Source organism: Plecotus auritus, assembly GCF_963455305.1.
Source record: "Plecotus auritus genome assembly, chromosome: 1".
NCBI lineage: Eukaryota > Metazoa > Chordata > Mammalia > Chiroptera > Vespertilionidae > Plecotus > Plecotus auritus.
The window spans coordinates 69,001,819-69,019,754 of NC_137770.1; the positions used below are offsets into that span (position 1 = coordinate 69,001,819).

Below are 17,936 nucleotides of genomic sequence, written 5' to 3' on the forward strand. Positions count from 1 at the left end.
GTTTGGCTCAGTAGGTAGAGTGTCGGCCTGCGGACTGAAGGGTCCCAGGTTTGATTCCAGTCAGGGGCACGTACCTTGGTTGTGGGCACATCCCCAGTGGGAGGTGTGCAGGAGGCAGCTGATCGATGTTTCTCTCCCATCGATGTTTCTGGCTCTCTATCCCTCTCCCTTCCTCTCTGTAAAAAATCAATAAAATATATTTAAAATATATATATGTTTTTATTGATTTTAGAAAGGGAGAGAGAGAGAGAAACATCGATCAGTTGCCTGTCGTATGCACCCCACCTGGGGATTGAACCCACAACCTGAATATGTGCCCTGACTGAGAATTGAACCAGCAACCCTTTGGGGCCTGGGATGATGCTCAACCAACTGAGCCATACCAACCAGGGTGAAGAATGCATGCTTTATTTTATTTTTTTAAAATTAATTTCATCAATGATTTCTTCTTTTTTTTTTTAACATATATTTTTATTAATTTTGGAGAGAAAGAGAGAGGGAGAGAGAGATAGAAGCATCAGTGATGAGAGAGAATCATTGATTGGTTGCCTCCTGCACAACCCCAACTGGGGATGGAGCCCAAAACCCGGGGATGTGCCCTGACCGGAAATTGAACCGTGACCTCCTGGTTCATAGGTCTATGCTCAACCACTGAGCCACGCTGACTGGGCAAGAATGTATGCTTTAAATATAAGGTTAGCTTAGGTGGCTTCTCCTTGAACCCCATTCAATTGGATAAATTTAGAATTGTTTTCCATACCTTAACTTTCCAGATAAAACACCCAGGAACATCTGTAGCCATGCCTCATGTTCTCTGACTTGGTTTTGAAAGGTATGGTATAATTAGGGAACAGTAGCATTTATGATACTTTTTAAATTTCACAGGTAACACAGGAAATGCAGACCTTAAAACACATTGACCAGTGGTCCCTGAAACAAACAAGAATTGACTTCTGGAAAAAATGCCATGAGAATTTTAAGAAAAATTTCATTTCAAGCAAAGCAGCTTCTTCCTTTTTCTCAGCCCAGGCACTTGTGGTGTGTGAGTATCCTACTGAGGAGGGACAGAGCAGCACTGAGGAGTGCCATCTGCTGCTCACCCTGGCAGGGCATTGGCTTGCTCAGGACGACCTGGTCCCTGTGGAGAAGCTGGAGGAGCTGGAGAAGCAGATCTGGCTCTGCCGTATCACCCAGCACACCCTCATAGGAAACCAGGAGGAAATAGAGCCCAGATTTTCTCAACAGATCTCAACTAGTGGTGAACTTTCCTTTGACAGCTTAGCCAGTGAGTTTTCATTCTCCAAGTTGGCTGCTCTGAACACATCAAAATATTTAGAACTTAATGGCCTTCCATCCAAAGAGACTTGTGAGAACAGACTAGATTGGAAGGAGCAGGAGTCACTAAACTTTTTGATTGGGCGCCTATTGGATGATGGCTGTGTGCATGAAGCGAGTAGAGTATGCCGGTACTTTCACTTTTATAACCAAGATGTTGCCTTGGTACTGCACTGCAGAGCACTGGCTTCAGGGGAAGCCAGTGTGGATGACCTACATCCAGAGATCCATGCTGTCCTACAAAGTGCTGAGCTGCTGGAGGAAGAAAAAGAACCTCGCATTCCTCTAAGGAAAGTCTCAAGCAGTAAGTAAAGGAGATCAAACTGCCCTCAGTCCCAACCGGTGTGTTAGCACTCTTTCCAGGAAGAAAGGGGTCTCCTTTGAGATAATATTTACACTGTTAAAAGGATAGCAACTCGCCGAAACCGGTTTGGCTCAGTGGATAGAGCGTTGGCCTGCGGATTGAAGGGTCCCGGGTTCGATTCCGGTCAAGGGCATGTACCTTGGTTGCGGGCACATCCCCAGTGGGAGGTGTGCAGGAGGCAGCTGATCGATGTTTCTCTCTCATCGATGTTTCTAGCTCTCTATCCCTCTCTCCCTTCCTCTCTGTAAAATATCAATAAAATATATTTAAAAAAAAAAAAAAAAAAAAGGATAGCAACTCTTTCCTAGGAATCCATAAACTAGTTAATTAACTAGTTGATGAAGTAGAAACACTTATGTCTTTTAACTAGCTGTGTATCAAAATTAGAGGGACTGCCCTAACCGGTTTGGCTCAGTGGATAGAGCGTCGGCCTGCGGACTGAAGGGTCCCGGGTTCGATTCTGGTCAAGGGCATGTACCTGGGTTGCGGGCACATCCCCAGTAGGGGGCGTGCAGGAGGCAGCTGATCGATGTCTCTCTCTCATCGATGTTTCTAACTCTCTATCCCTCTCTCTTCCTCTCTGTAAGAAATCAATAAAATATATTTAAAAAAAAAATTAGAGGGACTCCATCTGACTTGTAATTAGTTCATTGAAATTTATTCTATACAATTATCATGTTTCCAATTGTACACTGATAGTGTATAGAAATATGGTTGACTTTTATGTTAACCTTATAGCCTGTGACCTTGCTAAACTTGCTTACTTTAGGGGTTTATTTGGATTCCTTGGGATTTTCTAAGAGATAATCATGTCATGAAATAGAGACCGTTTATTTCTTCCTTTCCAATCTGTATGCCTTTTGTTTCTTTTTCTTTCTTTATTTTACTGGCTAGGACTTCCAGTATGATGTTGGATAGAAATGGTCAGAGTGGATATTCTTGTCTTGTTACTGATCTTAGGGAAAAAGCATTCAGTCTTTCATCATTAAATTTGATAGTAGCTGTAGGTGTTTTGAAGATGTGCTTTGAAATGTTGAATATGTCTCCTTCTAATCCCAGTTTGCTGAGAGTTTTGAATCAGTGCTGAATTTTGTCATGTTTGTTCTGCATCCATTGATATGATCACGTGTATTTTCTTCTTTAGACTATTAATATGGTGGATTACATGAATTGATTTTTTTTTTCGTATTGAACCAGCTTTGCATTCCCAGGATAAACCCCACTTGGTCATGGTGCATTATTCTTTTTGATATATATTAATGGAATCAGTTTGCTATTTGGGAATTTTTGTATTTATGTTTATGAGCAATATTAATCTGTACCCTTTCTTACTATTTCATTTTTGTATCAGGGTAATGCTGGTTTCATGAGTTGGGAAGTTCCTCCTCCTCCTCTTCTATTTTTTGGAAAACATTGTGTAGAATTGGTGTTATTTCTTCTTTAAATGTTCAATAGAATTTACCATTTTACAGTCTGTACCTGAAAATTTCTGTTTTAAAAGATTTTTAATTATGAACATCTTTTTTTTATTTAGTCTTCCATTTTAGTTATTGTAACTTTATATTTTTGCATAGTCTTTTAAATTGTTTGCTTTCGGGGTTACATTATACATTATTAATGTTCCAGTCTACTTAAAGTCAGTATTTTTTATTAGATACTAGAGGCCCGGTGCACGAAATTCATGCACGGGGGGGCGGGGGGTGTCCCTCAGCCCAGCCTGCACCCTCTCCAATCTGGGACTCCTCGAGGGATGTCCGACTGCCCATTTAGGCCCGATCCCACTGGGCCTAAACGGGCAGTCGGACATCCCTCTCACAATCCAGGACTGCTGGCTCCCAACTGCTCGCCTGCCTGCCTTCCTGATTGCCCCTAACCGCTTCTGCCTGCCAGCCTGATCACCCCCTAACCATTCCCCTGCCAGCCTGATTTATGCCTAACTGCTCCCCTGCCAGCCTGTTTGCCCCTAACTGCCCTCCCCTGCAGGCCTGGTCCCCTACAACTGCTCTCCCCTGCAGGTCTGGGTCCCCCCCAACTGCCCTTCCCTGCAGGCCCGGTCGCCCCCAACTTCCCTCCTCTGCCGGCCTGGTCACCCCTAACTGCCCTCCCCTGCAGGCTTGATCGCCCCCAACTGCCCTCCCTTGCAGGCCTGGTACCTCCCAACTGCCCTCCCCTGCTGGCCTGATCACCCACAACTGCCCTCCTTTGCAAGCCTGGTCCCTCCCAACTGCCCTCTCCTGGTGGCCATCTTGTGTCCACATGGGGGCAGGATTTTTGACCACATGGAGGCAGCCATCTTGTGTGTTGGAGTGATGGTCAATCTGCATATTACTCTTTTATTAGATAGGATAGAGGCCTGGTGCATGGGTGGGGTCCGGCTGGTTTGCCCTGAAAGGTGTCCCGGATCAGGGTGGGGGTTCCCTTGGGGCATGGGGCAGCCTGGGCGAGGGGCCTGTGGTGGTTTGCAGGCCGGCCATGCCCCCCGGCGACCCAAGCAGAGGCCCTGGTATCTGGTATTTATTTATCTTCTACAATTGAAACTTTGTAGCCTTGAGCGGAGCCAAGCCTCCTGCTTGCTCCATGGCAGCAGCCATTTTTGTTGGGAATTATTTATCTCCTATAATTGAAACTTGTAGCCTTAAGCGGAGGCCAAGGCAGGCCAGGGCTGCAGAAGCTTGGCTTCCTCCATCGCCGGGGGCAACCCTACCCTCCTGCTCTCTCCAGCTCCGTGGCTGCTGCCATTTTTTTTTCTTTTACAGAGAGGAAGGGAGAGGGATAGAGAGTTAGAAACATCAATAAGAGAGACAAATTGATCAGCTGCCTCCTGCACACCTCCTACTGGGGATGTGCCTGCAACCAAGGTACATGCCCTTGACAGGAATCGAACCTGGGACCCTTCAGTCCACAGGCTGATGCTCTATCCACAGAGCCAAACCGGTTAGGGCACTGCTGCCATTTTTATTGGGATTTATTTATCTTCTATAATTGAAACTTTGTAGCCTGGAGTGGAGGCCTGGGCTGGCCAGGGTGTGCGGAAAGCTTGGCTTCCTTCATCACCGGGGGCAACCCTAGCCTCCTGCTCTCTCCAGCTCCATGGCTGCCGCCACTTTTGTTGGGATTTATTTATCTTATATAATTGAAACTTTGTAGCATGGAGTGGAGGCCTGGGCTGGCCAGGATGTGCGGAAAGCTTGGCTTCCTCCATCGCTGGGGAAACCCAAGCCTCCCTCCTGCTCTCTCCGTGGCTGCAGCCATCTTGGTTGGGTTAATTTGCATACTTGCTCCTGATTGGCTGGTGGGCATGGCTTGTGGGTGTAATGGAGTGATGGTTAATTTGCATGTTACTCTTTTATTAGATAGGATATGGGGTCAACATTGGTTAATAGGATCGTATAAGTTTCAAGTGTACATTTCTATGGTATATCATCTGTATATTTATTGTGTACCCACAACCCAAAGTCAAATCATCTTCTTTCACCATATATTGGGCTAAAGTCAGTATTTTACCACTTCAACTGGAATGCAGTAACTTTACCACATGTAGATCACTTAATTTCTCTCCCTTTACATCCTAGTTGTTTTATTATATCTACACTAGAGGCCCAGTGCACAAAATTGGTGCGTGGGTAGGGTCTCTAGGCCTGGCAGGTGATCAGGGCCAATCTGGGGGGTGACCAGCAGGGCGATTGGGGAGCCCCCACTGGCACCCGCCTTGGCTGGCCTGGGGCCTGTGGGCTAGGGGTAGCTCCTGCATTGAGTGTCTGCCCTCTGGTGGTCAATTCACATCATAGTGACCGGTTGTTCTGCCATTTGGTCGATTTGCATATTAGGCTTTTATTATATAAGATACATTGGAAACCCATCAAACAATGCTATAAATTTTGCATTCAACCAAAAAATATATTTTAAAAACTCAAGGAGAAAATAATTTATTATATTTACTAAGATATTTACTACTTTTGTTGCTCTTCCCTCATTCCTGATGTTTCAAGTTTCCTTCTGATTTCTTTTTTATTCTCTTTGAAGGACTTCTCTTGGTAATTCTTTTAGAGTTGTCTGTTAGTGACAGATTCTCTTTGATTTTCTTCATTAGTTTTTCTTCATATAAGAACTAGAGGCCCAGTGCATGAAATTCTCGCACTTGGGGCGGGGGTCCCTCAGCCCAGCCTGCGCCCTCTTGCAGTCTGGGAGCCCTCGGGGGATGTCTCACTGACGGCTCCCCAGGGGGAGTGGGCCTAAGCCATCAGTCGGACATCCTTAGCACGGCCGCGGAGGCGGGAGAGGCTTATGCCACCACCGCTGCGCTCACCAGCCGTGAGCCTGACTTCTGGCTGAGCGGCGCTCCCCCTGTGGGAGTGCACTGACCACCAAGGGGCAGCTCTTGCATCAAGCGTCTGCCCCCTGGTGGTCAGTGCACGTCATAGTGACTGATCATTCTGCCGTTTGTTCGATTTGTATATTATATATAGGCTTTTATTATATAGGATGTCTCTATTTCACTTTCATTTCTGATGGATGGTTTTTGCTGGATATAAAAAATTCATTTTTTTTCAGCACTTAAAAATGTTGTACCACTCCCCCCCCCCCCTTTTTTTTTTTCCTAATCCTCACCCAAGGATATTTTTCCATTGATCTTTAGAGAGAGTGGAAGCAAGGAAGAGAGAGAGAGAAATATAGATGTGAGAAAGACAAATCAATTGGTTGCCTCCCACATGAGCTCCAACCAGGGCTGGGGATTGAGTTTGTAACCAAGGTACATGCCATTGATTGGAACCGAACCCAGGACCCTTTCGTCTGTGAGCCAACGCTGTATCCATTTAGCCAAACCAGCTAGGGCTGTACCACTCCTTTTTTTTTTTTTTCCTAACTCCTTATTATTGAGAGTATTACAGATGTCCCTCTTTTTTTTTCCCCATTGTCCCTCTCCACCCGGTTCCTGCCCTGCCCCAGGCCTTTGCCACCCCATTGTCTGTCTATAGATAATGCATAGATACACATAAGATCTTTGTTCAATCTCTTCCCACATCCTACCCCCTTTCCCTCTGAGAATTGTCAGTCTGTTCCTTTTTCATGCCTCTGATTCTATTTTATTCACCAATTTATTCTGTTCATTTGATTTTTTATTTATTTTGATTTTTAGATTCAATTTTTGATAGATATGTATTTATTGCCATTTTATTGTTCATATTTTTTATCTTTTACTTCTTCGTTCTCTTCTTAAAGAATACCCTTCAACTTTTCATGTAATACTGGCTTGGTGGTGATGAACTCCTTTAGCTTTTTCTTATCTATGAAGCTCTTTATCTGACCTTCAATTCTAAATGATAGCTTTGTTGGGTAGAGTATCTTGGTTGTAGGTCCTTGCTGTTCATCACTTTGAATATTTCTTGCCACTCCCTTCTGGCCTGTATAGTTTCTGTTGAGAAATCAGCTGACAAGGGCGCTCCCTTGTAGGTAACAAACTCTCTTTCTCTTGCTGCTTTTAAGATTCTGTCTTTGTCTTTAGCCCTTGGCATTTTAATTATGATGTGTCTTGGTGTGGTCCTCTTGTTTGGGACTCCCTGTGTTTCCTGGACTCGTAAGTCTATTTTTTTCACCAAGTAGGGGGAGTTTTCTGTCATATTTCTTCAAATAGGTTTTCAATATCTTGTTCTCTTCCTTCTTCTTCTGGCACCCCCATAATGCGAATGTTGGTACACTGGAAGTTGTCCCAGAGGCTCCTTACACTCTCTTCATATTTTTGGATTCTTTTTTCCTTTTGCTCTTCTGATTGGGTGTTTTTTGCTTCCTCATATTTCAAATTGTTGATTTGATTCTCAGAATCCTCTACTATACTGTTGAATCCCTGTAAATTATTCTTTGTTTCAGTTAGTGTATGCTTAATTTCTGAATGGTCCTTTTCCATGTCTTTGGAATTCTCACTAAGATCATTGAAAGTCTCACTAAGTTCCTTGAAGGTCTCATGAAGATCCTTGAGTAACCTTATAACCATGGTTTTGAACTCTGTACCCAGTAGTTTGCTTTCTTCCATTACTTTCATTTGTGTCATGTTTCTTTTTCTCTGCATTTTGGTTGATTCCCTGTGTTTGTTTCTATGTATTAGATAGAGCTGCTGTGTCTCCTGGAATTGGTAGGGTGGCCTTGTGTAGTAGGTGTCCTGTAGGGCCCAGTGGCTCAGTCGCTCCAGGCACCTGAGCTGGGCACTCTAGGTGCACCCTTGTGGGCTGTGTGCAGTCTTGTAGTTGAGCCTTGATTGCTGTTGGCATCACTGGGAGGAATTGACTTTCAGGCCAGTTGGCTGTGAGGGCCAGCTGTGGCTACAGTGGGAGAGCTGCTATGCAGGAAACATCCTTATGGAGCAGGACTCGCTTCAGTGGGGCTTTGGTGCTCACTGAGTCTGCCCCTTGATTGTGTTACTTTGTGAATGTGTAGAGTTGTAATCTGGTATGTCTGAAGCTATCTACCGGGTGCACTGGCTCGAGGGCCTTCAAGGAGGTGCAAAGTCAGCCACTTCCTAGGGCCACCCAGCAGGAGATACAGAGAGATCCGCAGATGGCTGCTGTTTGTATTGGGCTAGGAAGTGCCCAGGTGAGGCCCAGCTGTGAAGCAAGGCAGGCTGGTACTACTGCCAGGTATTGGGCCTTTTATTGATAGGTTTGGGGCACCCCGACACCAGCTGCAGCTTGTTTGAGAGATTTTAGCAAAGTCTGAAGACTGAACCAGGACAGGCCATTCATATGGAAAAGCTGCTGCAAACAGCTTGGGTGGGGTTGCAAATTGGATGGGGCAGGGTCTCAGGGAATCACCACGGCAGAGCAAACAGTGTGCTCCAGGTTAATGGCGACTCAGATCTGGTTGCCAGTCAGCCCTGGGACAGTGGGGGTCTTGGCATAGGAACAATGACCCCTGCAAGCACCTCTGTCTGGTAGAAAGCTGCCCCCGAGTTTCTGCCCCATGCCAGACAATTCAGTTCCTCCTCGTATGTGTCTGGGTTCCCCAGTGCCTCTGGGCACTGGATCTCAGAGGAAGTGAGTCCGAGTAAGTTTGTGCCTGGCCGTTAAAGAGGGATGCCTGGGTCTCCAGCAGCCTCTGTGTCCTGCAGCCACAATCCCCAATACTTTTTACAGCCCGAAGTTACGGGGATTTCTCTTCCTAGCTCTGGGACCCTGTGTTGGGGGGCTGAGACCCCTTGCTCCTAATGGTGGCCTCAGCAGGGACAATCTCCCTCTGGGTTAAAAAAATGGCCCACAGTGGTGCCAGACCAGCCTATTCCACCTACTACTAGTCTAGTTGTAGGACTTCTTCCTTTTTTTGTTTTTGTTTATTCTCTAGTTGTAGGACTTCCATTCAGCCAGCTTTCAGGTGGTTCTGAATGATGGTTGTTCTGTATTTTAGTTGTAATTTTGATGTGTTTGTGGGAGGCAGCGAGTACCAGCATTTACCTATGCTGCCATCTTTTGTACCACTTCCTTTTGACCTCCATGATATCTGATGAATAATGTGCAGTGGTTTGAATTATTTTTTCCCATATAAATAATGCATTTTTCTCAGGTTGCTTTCAAGATGTTTTTCTGCCTTTGGTATTCAGCAGTTAGATTATAATGCGGCTGGGCATGTATTTCTTAGTATTTATCTGATTTGGGGTTCACTGAGCTTCTTGAATATGTAGTTAGGTGTTCCACCAAATTTAGGTTGTTTTCAGACATTATCTTTTCAAATATTCTTTTCAGCACCATACTCTTATTCCTGTCCTTTTGGAACATGAATCTTAGAACTTTTATTAGTGTCTCACAAGTCCCTGAGGCTTTGTTTAATTTTCCTATTTTTTTTTTCTCTCTGTTGTTCAGATTGGATAATTTCTGTTCGTCTGTCTTCAGTTTCACTGTTTTCTCTAGCATTTTAAAAAATGTTTTTTATTGATTTCAGAGAGAGGACAGGAGAGGGATAGAAACATCAACGATGAGAGAGAATCATCGATTGGCTGCCTCCCACACTACTGGGGATTGAACCATGACCTGGTTCATGGTTCGACACCCAACCACTGAGCAACTCCAGCCAGCCAGGCTTCTCTGGCATTTTTATTCTGCTATTGAGTGTTTTCATTTCTGTAATTTTTAAATTTCCGTTATTGTTCAGTTCTAAAATTTCCATTTTATTCTTTACACCTTCTATTTATTTGCTGAGACTCTTTTTTTCCGTTTGTCATAAGAGCAGTCATAAATGTTGGAACATTTGTATAGTGGCTGCTTTAATATTTTTGTTTTTGAATTGATTTCAGATAGGAAGGGGGGGGGGAGAGAGAGAGAGAGAGAGAGAGAGAGAGAGAGAGAGAGAGAGAGAGAGAAATACCAATGATGAGAGAAAATCACTGATTGGCTGCCTCCTGCACACACCACACTGGTGATCAAGCCCACAACCCAAGCATGTGCCCTGACCGGAAATTGAACCATGATCTCCTGGTTCTTAGATTGATGCTCAACCAGTGAGCCACACCAGCCGGGCTAGCTGCTTTAATCTTAATCAGACAGTTTCAGCATTTGTGTCATTTTAGTACTATGTCATCTATTGATTGTCTTTTCTCACATGAGTTGAGATTTTCCTGTATATTTATATGTTGAGTAATTTTGTGTTGCATTTAAACATTTTGAATAGTATGATATGAGACTCTGAGTCTTAATTTAAATCCTATGAAAATTTTGATTTTTTTTTAGCAGGCAGTTGACCTGGTTATGTTTAGGCTACAGGTTCCAACCCACATTCTATGGGCCAACCCAGTGCGCTTTTCAAATTCTTTGTGATACTATTCAGATCCATCCATGTGTGTACCATCCTCAGGTCAGTCTGTGACCTGGGCAGTGGTTTATCTGTTCATTCATCCTCAGAATCTTTGATATGCTGATTAAGGTCAGATTCATACATGCAAAGCCCAAGAATCAACCCTATAAACACCTTTATGTTGCTTTCCTGAATCTCTCTCCCAAGTGCTTTCTGCTTTCCTGAGACTTCCCTTTTCAGTCCTCTGGCCCAAAGCTGGAGGTTTAGTTACCCATTCTGCCATGCATTTCCCTGAATTTGACTGCATCCAGGGCCACCACAGGGGGCTAATGCAAAAAGGAACAGGATCACTCTACCCTCTTGGGACCAGAGCTCCTCTGATCCATAAAGAAGGTTTCTTTCTGAGTTTTGGTTCTTGCCTCCTGCTGCTTCAGCCTCTGTCACCAAGGCCAAAGGGTTGCTTAGGAGCTGAGATGAGAGAGAATGAGCATTAGGAGTTCCTGTTCCTACTCCTGTGCCCATACTAGAGGGCTTTTCCTGGGGAGCACATTCTCTCTGTGAGCCTTAGTGCTCGGTTCTGGGTTTTAGGTGGCACTGCCTTCAGGCTGGCGCTTACTAGAGGGGAAGAAAATGGTAATTCTGGTTATCTGCATTCCACCGGCTACTGTTTCCATTTCAGAGTCCTTGTATGGTGCAGCATGCAGTGTCCAGGTTTCATGTTGAGTTCAGTGGGAGAGAAGGGTGGAGTGATCTCCCTCAACCTTACCTAGAACTGGAACCTCCTGAAGAAGGATTTTAAGCAGGGGAATAACATGATCTGAGTTGCTTTTTATTTTGGTCTTTAAAGTGTATTTTTTAAAATATATTTTTATTAATTTCAAAGAGAAAGGTTGAGGGAGAGAGAGAGAGAAACATGAATGATGACAGAGAATCCTTGATCGGCTACCTCCTGCACACCCCCTATTGGGGATCGAGCCCACAACCTGGGCATGTGCCCTTGACTAGAATTGAGCCTGGGACCCTTCAGTCTAAAGGCTGACTCTGTCTACTGAGCCAAACTGGCTAGGGCTAAAGTGTATTTTTTAAAAATCTTTATTGTTCAGATTATTACAGTTGTTCCTCTTTCCCCCCCCCCCACCATAGCTCCCCTCCACTGGTTCCCACCCCGCCCCCTGCCCTTACTCTCCCCCGCCCCCCGCACTGTCCTTGTCCACAGGTGTATGATTTTTGTCCAGTCTCTTCCCGCACCCTTCCACTCCCCCTCCCCCCTGAGAATTGTCAGTCCACTCCCTTTCTAAGCCCCTGAATCTCTTATATTCACCAGTTTATTCTGTTTGTCAGATCTTTTATTCACTTGATTTTTAGATTCACTTGTTGATAGATATGTATTGTTCATAATTTTTATCTTTACCTTTTTCTTCTTCTTCCTCTTCTTAAAGAATACCCTTCAGCATTTCATATAATACTGGTTTGGTGGTGATGAACTCCTTTAGCTTTTTCTTATCTGTGAAGCTCTTTATCTGACCTTCAATTCTAAATGATAGCTTTGCTGGGTAGAGTAATCTTGGTTGTAGGTTCTTGCTATTCATCACTTTAAATATTTCTTGCCACTCCCTTCTGGCCAGCATAGTTTCTGTTGAGAAATCAGCTGACAATCGTATGGGTGCTCCCTTATAGGTAACTAACTGTTTTTCTCTTGCTGCTTTTAATATTCTTTGTCTTTTGCTCTTGGCATTTTAATTATGATGTATCTTGGTGTGGTCCTCTTTGGATTCCTTTTGTTTGGGGTTCTGTGTGCTTCCTGGACTTGCTGGTCTATTTCTTTCACCAGGTGGGGGAAGTTTTCTGTCATTATTTCTTCAAATAGGTTTTCAGTATCTTGCTCTCTCTCTTCTTCTGGTACCCTTATAATTCAGATGTTGGTACGCTTGAAGTTGTCCCAGAGGCTCCTTGCACTATCTTCATATTTTTGGATTCTTTTTTCTTTTTCAGTTGGGTGTTTTTTGCTTCTTCATATTTCAAATCTTTGACTTGATTCTTGAAATCCTCTAGTCTGCTGTTGGATCTCTGTATATTATTCTTCATTTCAGTCAGTGTATGATTAATTTCTAATTGGTCCTCTTTCATATCCTTGAGGGTCTCACTATATTTCTCGGAAATTTCTAGAAGATTCTTGAGTAACCTTATAACCGTGGTTTTTAACTCTATATCCAGTCGTTTGCTTTCCTCCATTTCTTTCATTTGTGACCTGTTTCTTTGTCTCTGCATTTTGGCTGCTTTCCTGTGTTGATAGCGTGGCTTTGTGTGCTAGGTGTCCTATAGGGCCCAGTGGCTCAGCCTCCCCAGTTACCTGAGGTGGACACTCTTGGTGCACCCCTTTGTGGGCTGTGTGCACAGTCTTGTAGTTAAGTCTTGATTGTTGTTGGTATCACTGGGAGGAATTGACCTCCAGGACAAGGACTTGCTTTAGTGAGGCTTTGGCACTCACTGAGTCTGCCCCCTGAGTGTGTCACTTATGGATGTGAAGAGTTATAATCTGGATGGTCTCACTCTGACCACTGCGTACAATGGCTCTTGGATCTCCAAGGAGGTGCAAAGTCAGCTACTGCCTGAGGCCACCCAGCAGGAGCTACAGAGAGATCTGCAGATTCCTCCTCTTTGTTTGGGGTTTGGAGGTGCCCAGATGAGGCCCAGCTGTGAAGCAGTGCAAGCTGCTGTTCAGCCTTGGGCCTTCTTTTGGAAGCTCTGGGGCTCTCTGACCCAGCTGCAGTTGGTTAGGTTTTAGATTGCAAAAGGCCAGTCCATTCATATGCAAAAGCCTCTGCACACAGCTTGGGTGGGGTTGTAAATTGGGTGGGGCAGGGCCTCAGGGAATCAACAGGGCGGAGCAAACAGCAATGGCTGACCGTCAGCCCTGTCCCAAAGAGGCTCCTGGGTCTCTGTGTCCCGCGGCACCAGCACCATTCAGGAACAATGATTGCTGCAGGCACCTCTGAGAGAAAGCAGCCCTCAAGTTCCGCCCGATGCCAGACAATCCAGTTTTCATTTGAGTCTGGGTCCCCAGAGTCTCGCCTGGAACTGGAGTTCAGAGCAGTCAGGAGCTTGTATCTCCCTCCCGATTGAAAAAGACAACAGGGTACCCAGTTGCCTGCACCTTTCGCATGTGCCTCTGTACCTCCACACTTCCACACCTCCGCACCTCCTACTAGACTCAGTGCACGTTTCTCTTTCCTTCTAGTTGTAGAATCTCCACTCAGCCAGCCTTCCCGTGGTTCTGGATGATATTCGTTTTGTCTTTTAGTTGTAGTTTTGATATGGTTGTGTGCAACAGCAAGTTCAGGTGTTTTCCCATGCCGCCATCTTGGTTGTCTCCTAAAGTGTATTTTTTAATGCATAATATCTTAAATGCAAAAGTATTACATGTTTAGTGTAGCAAATAACACAATACATAAATGCATAGCGTGAAATCATTTACCCATTCAACACCACCCCCACCAAATTCCCTAAAATAACGTATTTTACTTGCTTGGTATGCATTTTTTTCTACTTGTGGGCTTGTGTGTGCCAGTGTGCGTGCACACACACACACAGTTTCTTTCTTACAAAAATGAAATTACATTGTTCTACATTTTTTTCTTTCAGTGCACATAGATTGGTTGATCTCATTCTTTTTTTTTTTTTTTTTTTTTATGGCATCCTTGCGCAGGGACCATGCTAATAATCTTCTCTGTATTGTTCCAATTTCAGTATATGTGCTGCCAAAGTGAGGACGGCCTCATTCTTTTTAATGGCCCCAGAGTATTCTATACAGATGTACTACTATTTAACAATGCTTTATTGATACAGATTTAAATTTTTTCAATTTTGTTTTTGCTATTAGAAATAGCATTATATAAATAATCTACTTTTTTCCCTAATAGAAACATTTGATCAAATTAAGAAAGCTTTCTTCTATTTTAGACTAAGAGCATTTATTTGTTTGTTTTTAATCAGGAGTGGATTTTAATTTTTACTATTCCCTTAAGGTATATATCCAGATGATCCTTTTTTTAGTGTGATTTGCATTTTAAGAAAGACCCTGATGAGTATGTGGAAGATTGACCTGGGGAAAAGGGGCAGCTGGCAGCAGGGACCAGTGACAGTCTCTTAGATGCCAGGTGATGAAGGCTGGAACTAAGATGGTGATGGAGAGGTGTTTTGGAGATACAGTCAGCTAGACCTGGTGACTTATTTGATAAGGGAAATTAGGAGGAGAGGGGGTGGAGGAGAATCTATCAGTCAATTTTGGTGATCATCTCTAGAGTGCTCATTAGGTGGCTTTGAGTCTTTTGTAGCCTATGAGGCCTTTGAAGTATTTCAGCCTGGGATTTCCTGGATGAAGGCAATGAAAGAAGTTTATGTGGACCCAGACCCAGGGGGACTGATGAGGGTAAAGTGCAGTAAGTTGTGGGCAGAGAGGCAGAGCCATAGTGGGCTGAGGAGAGGCCTTAACTTACCAGCTTAATCACCACCACCACCATCCCACCCACCACCTTCAATCTGTATTTGCTTCTAGCTTCAAGTTTGGAGAGTCAGTCATTTGTGATGCTGCCCCCCAGTGATGAAATGGTGACTAATCTGGAAACTCTGACACACAAATGCCTCCATGGGAAGAACTACTGCCGACGGGTCCTCTGTCTGTATGAACTTTCCAAGGTAGTGCCAAAGTGGGGCCTCCATAGGAACCTCCTTCTGAGAGGGAGGGAAGCGGGAAGCTGGAGGTAGCTTTTGCACATTGCCAAGTCAGCCCATTAGATGATAATCGTGACCTGGGAGTGGAGCTCTTGTCAGGATACAAATCATTTCTTGGAAATAATGGGGAGGATGCCCACCCAAGTGCCATGGTGACTTGAGTCCTGGCTGCAGCTTAGCCAACCAGAAGTGAGAGCCAGACATTTCACTTCTTTAAACCGTAGTTCTTGATCTATAAATGACTTGACCACAAGGGTCCCTTCTAACCCTAATATCTTAGGTCTTGCTTCAGGAGCTTCCTGTCAGGGAGAGCCCAAAATAAGTTTTAGAATAAAATAAAATGGAATATGATGACCCTAAAGACAGGAGTGGTGTAGCCAGGAACTGTTTGTGGCTTTGTGCTGACTGAAGGAGAGAAACAGTAGACACTAAGTGCAGTGGGAAGAGCACAAGAGACTTAAAGCGGAGCAGTAATGCCATTTGCCTTGGACAAGGTTCAGAGACTTCTTTAGAAATTGAGGGTTATGCAGCTGTTGTGGGAACAACACGGAAGGGGCTCTTGCCTTTTATTCAACTTTCTTACTTTGTAGAACATTTGAAAAACTCAGTGTTCAATACAAGATAAGTTACCTGATGCTTTTTGAAGACAAGACTTTCTCTTCCTTGGATCCAGCTCATAGATGAAGTGATGGAAAGAACTAGAATACAGTGCTTGCTTCTTTTAAGGTTCCTGCTCATGGCAAGCAATTCAGCCTGTCCACATCAGAATTCAGAAGGGGCTAGCTTTTTCCTGGCTCCTAACAGTAGCTTTGACTGACTTGTCTTCTTCTCAGGAGTTGGGCTGTTCCTACACAGATGTTGCTGCCCAGGATGGTGAGGCCGTACTCCGAGCAATCTTGGCCTCTCCGCAGTCTGACCGATGCAGGCGAGCCCAAGCCTTTATCAGCACTCAGGACCTGGAGCCAGACAGGGTGGCTGACCTTGTGGCCGAAGAGGTGACCCGGGAGCTACTGTCCCCATCAGAGGGAGCAGGTACTGCCCTTCAGGCTTCCTCAACCTTTCAGACAACTTTCAGAAGTCCCTAGTGTTAAGGATTTGTATGTTATGCTCATATGTCCTGCATGTTGCCCTCTCAAATTGCCAGGTTGCACTCATATGAGGAGAATGTATTGCGTTTATTTTGTTATAATTGCTTTTTGTTCATTTATTGTTTTACAATTACGCTTAGAGTAGCTGTGCCTTTCTCTGAGCTAATGAACTCCTGCTGTTGTGTCAGCTGACCACTAGGCCAAGAGAAGAGCTGCACTGGGAACTCCTTCAGCATTATTTCCTGGTGCCCAGGCCAGGGCAGCATGGGGCTCTTATCTTTCAACTCTCTCAAGGTAAAACCAGTGCCTTTCTCTACGTCTTTCTGTACAGGACAGAAGCAGATGGTCACCCCAGCAGAAGAAAGCCAGGCATTTCTTCAGCTAACCACCTTGTGTCAAGACCGCACCTTGGTAGGCATGAAGTTGTTGGAAAAGATTTCCTCCGTTCCCCATGGGGAATTGTGTTGCAGTAAGTTCTTGGCCATTTTCTCACATGTTTTGGGCCCAAACAGGTCTTCAAGAAGTCTTTTAGAGCTAGTCTTTCCAAAACTCTATTTGGATCCTTCCTGCTCTCAATCCCTAATCCTCCGGAATAGTTTATAAATTCTTGGTAGAAAGCCATAAGTTCATTAAAGAAAGTTTAGAGAATATGTATGGAAAAGCAGTCCCAAATTTAAAATCACACAAAAAGGTAACCTTTTAACATTTGGCATATTTATCTTATTTCACTCTTAAATTACCTTATAAAGTGGATATTATTGTCACCACTTTAGATGGAGACTGAAGCTTAGTGAAGTTGATTAACTATTAAATGGCAGAACTGGTATTTGAACCTAGTCTGTGTGATTTAAAAGCTCACTCACTTTCCACAGTGTCTGGTTCATTGCAGGCATTCAGAAGTATGTGTCCCTCTGATCTTTTTCTATGCAAATCAATAGGTTTTTATTTTTCAAAAATAACATTGTTTTGCATATTGTTTATAATTAATTTATGAATATTCTGTCATTAACATCTTTCCATGACATTGCATATTCTCCTATATCATTTTTTTAAAACACTGATTTTTTAAAAATTTATTCCTTATTGTGAATCCTCTTCGGAGGATATCCTATATCATATTTAATGGTTACACAGTATTTCTCTTATATGTAATTAAAAATTGTAGACCCTGCCCCAACTGGTGTGGCTCAGTGATTGAAGATCGACCTATGAACCAGGAGGTCACGGTTCGATTTCTGGTCAGGGCACGTGCCTGGGTTGCAGACTTGATCTCCAGTAGGGGTATGCAGGAGGCAGCCAATCGACTTTTGTCTCTCATTGATGTTTCTATCTCTTGTTCCCTCTCCCTTCCTCTCTCTAAAATCAATTTTTAAAAAATATATTTTACTGATTTTTTTTTATTTTACAGAGAGGAATGGAGAGGGATAGAGAGTTAGAAACATCGATGAAAGAGAAACATTGATCAGCTGCCTCCTGCACACTCCCTACTGGGTATGTGCCCGCAACCAAGGTACATGTCCTTGATTGGAATCGAACCTGGGACCCTTGAGTCTGCAGGCTGATGCTCTATCCACTGAGCCAAACCAGTTAGGGCTAAAATCAATTAAAAAAAAATTATAGACCCTATTGTGGGACCTTTATATTAT

The 17,936-nt window shown here is 44.0% G+C and overlaps 1 protein-coding gene across 3 annotated transcripts in view; it reads left to right on the forward strand.

Moving 5' to 3' along the window:
* SPG11 (SPG11 vesicle trafficking associated, spatacsin) overlaps positions 1 to 17,936 on the forward strand; it is a 95,952-nt gene that overhangs the window by 69,040 nt on the left and 8,976 nt on the right. For 2 of the 3 annotated variants that reach the window (XR_013960417.1, XM_080664726.1), the window contains exons 30-33: positions 886 to 1,639; positions 15,027 to 15,166; positions 16,036 to 16,234; positions 16,622 to 16,759. Coding sequence is in view for 1 of the 3 variants with exons in the window: in XM_080664726.1 (XP_080520852.1) it covers positions 886 to 1,639; positions 15,027 to 15,166; positions 16,036 to 16,234; positions 16,622 to 16,759 (1,231 nt within the window). In the remaining 2 variants the exon portion in view is untranslated. Of the gene's footprint in view, positions 1 to 885; positions 1,640 to 15,026; positions 15,167 to 16,035; positions 16,235 to 16,621; positions 16,760 to 17,698; positions 17,782 to 17,936 lie in introns of all 3 variants that reach the window. The other variant, XR_013960418.1, reaches the window with a different exon arrangement.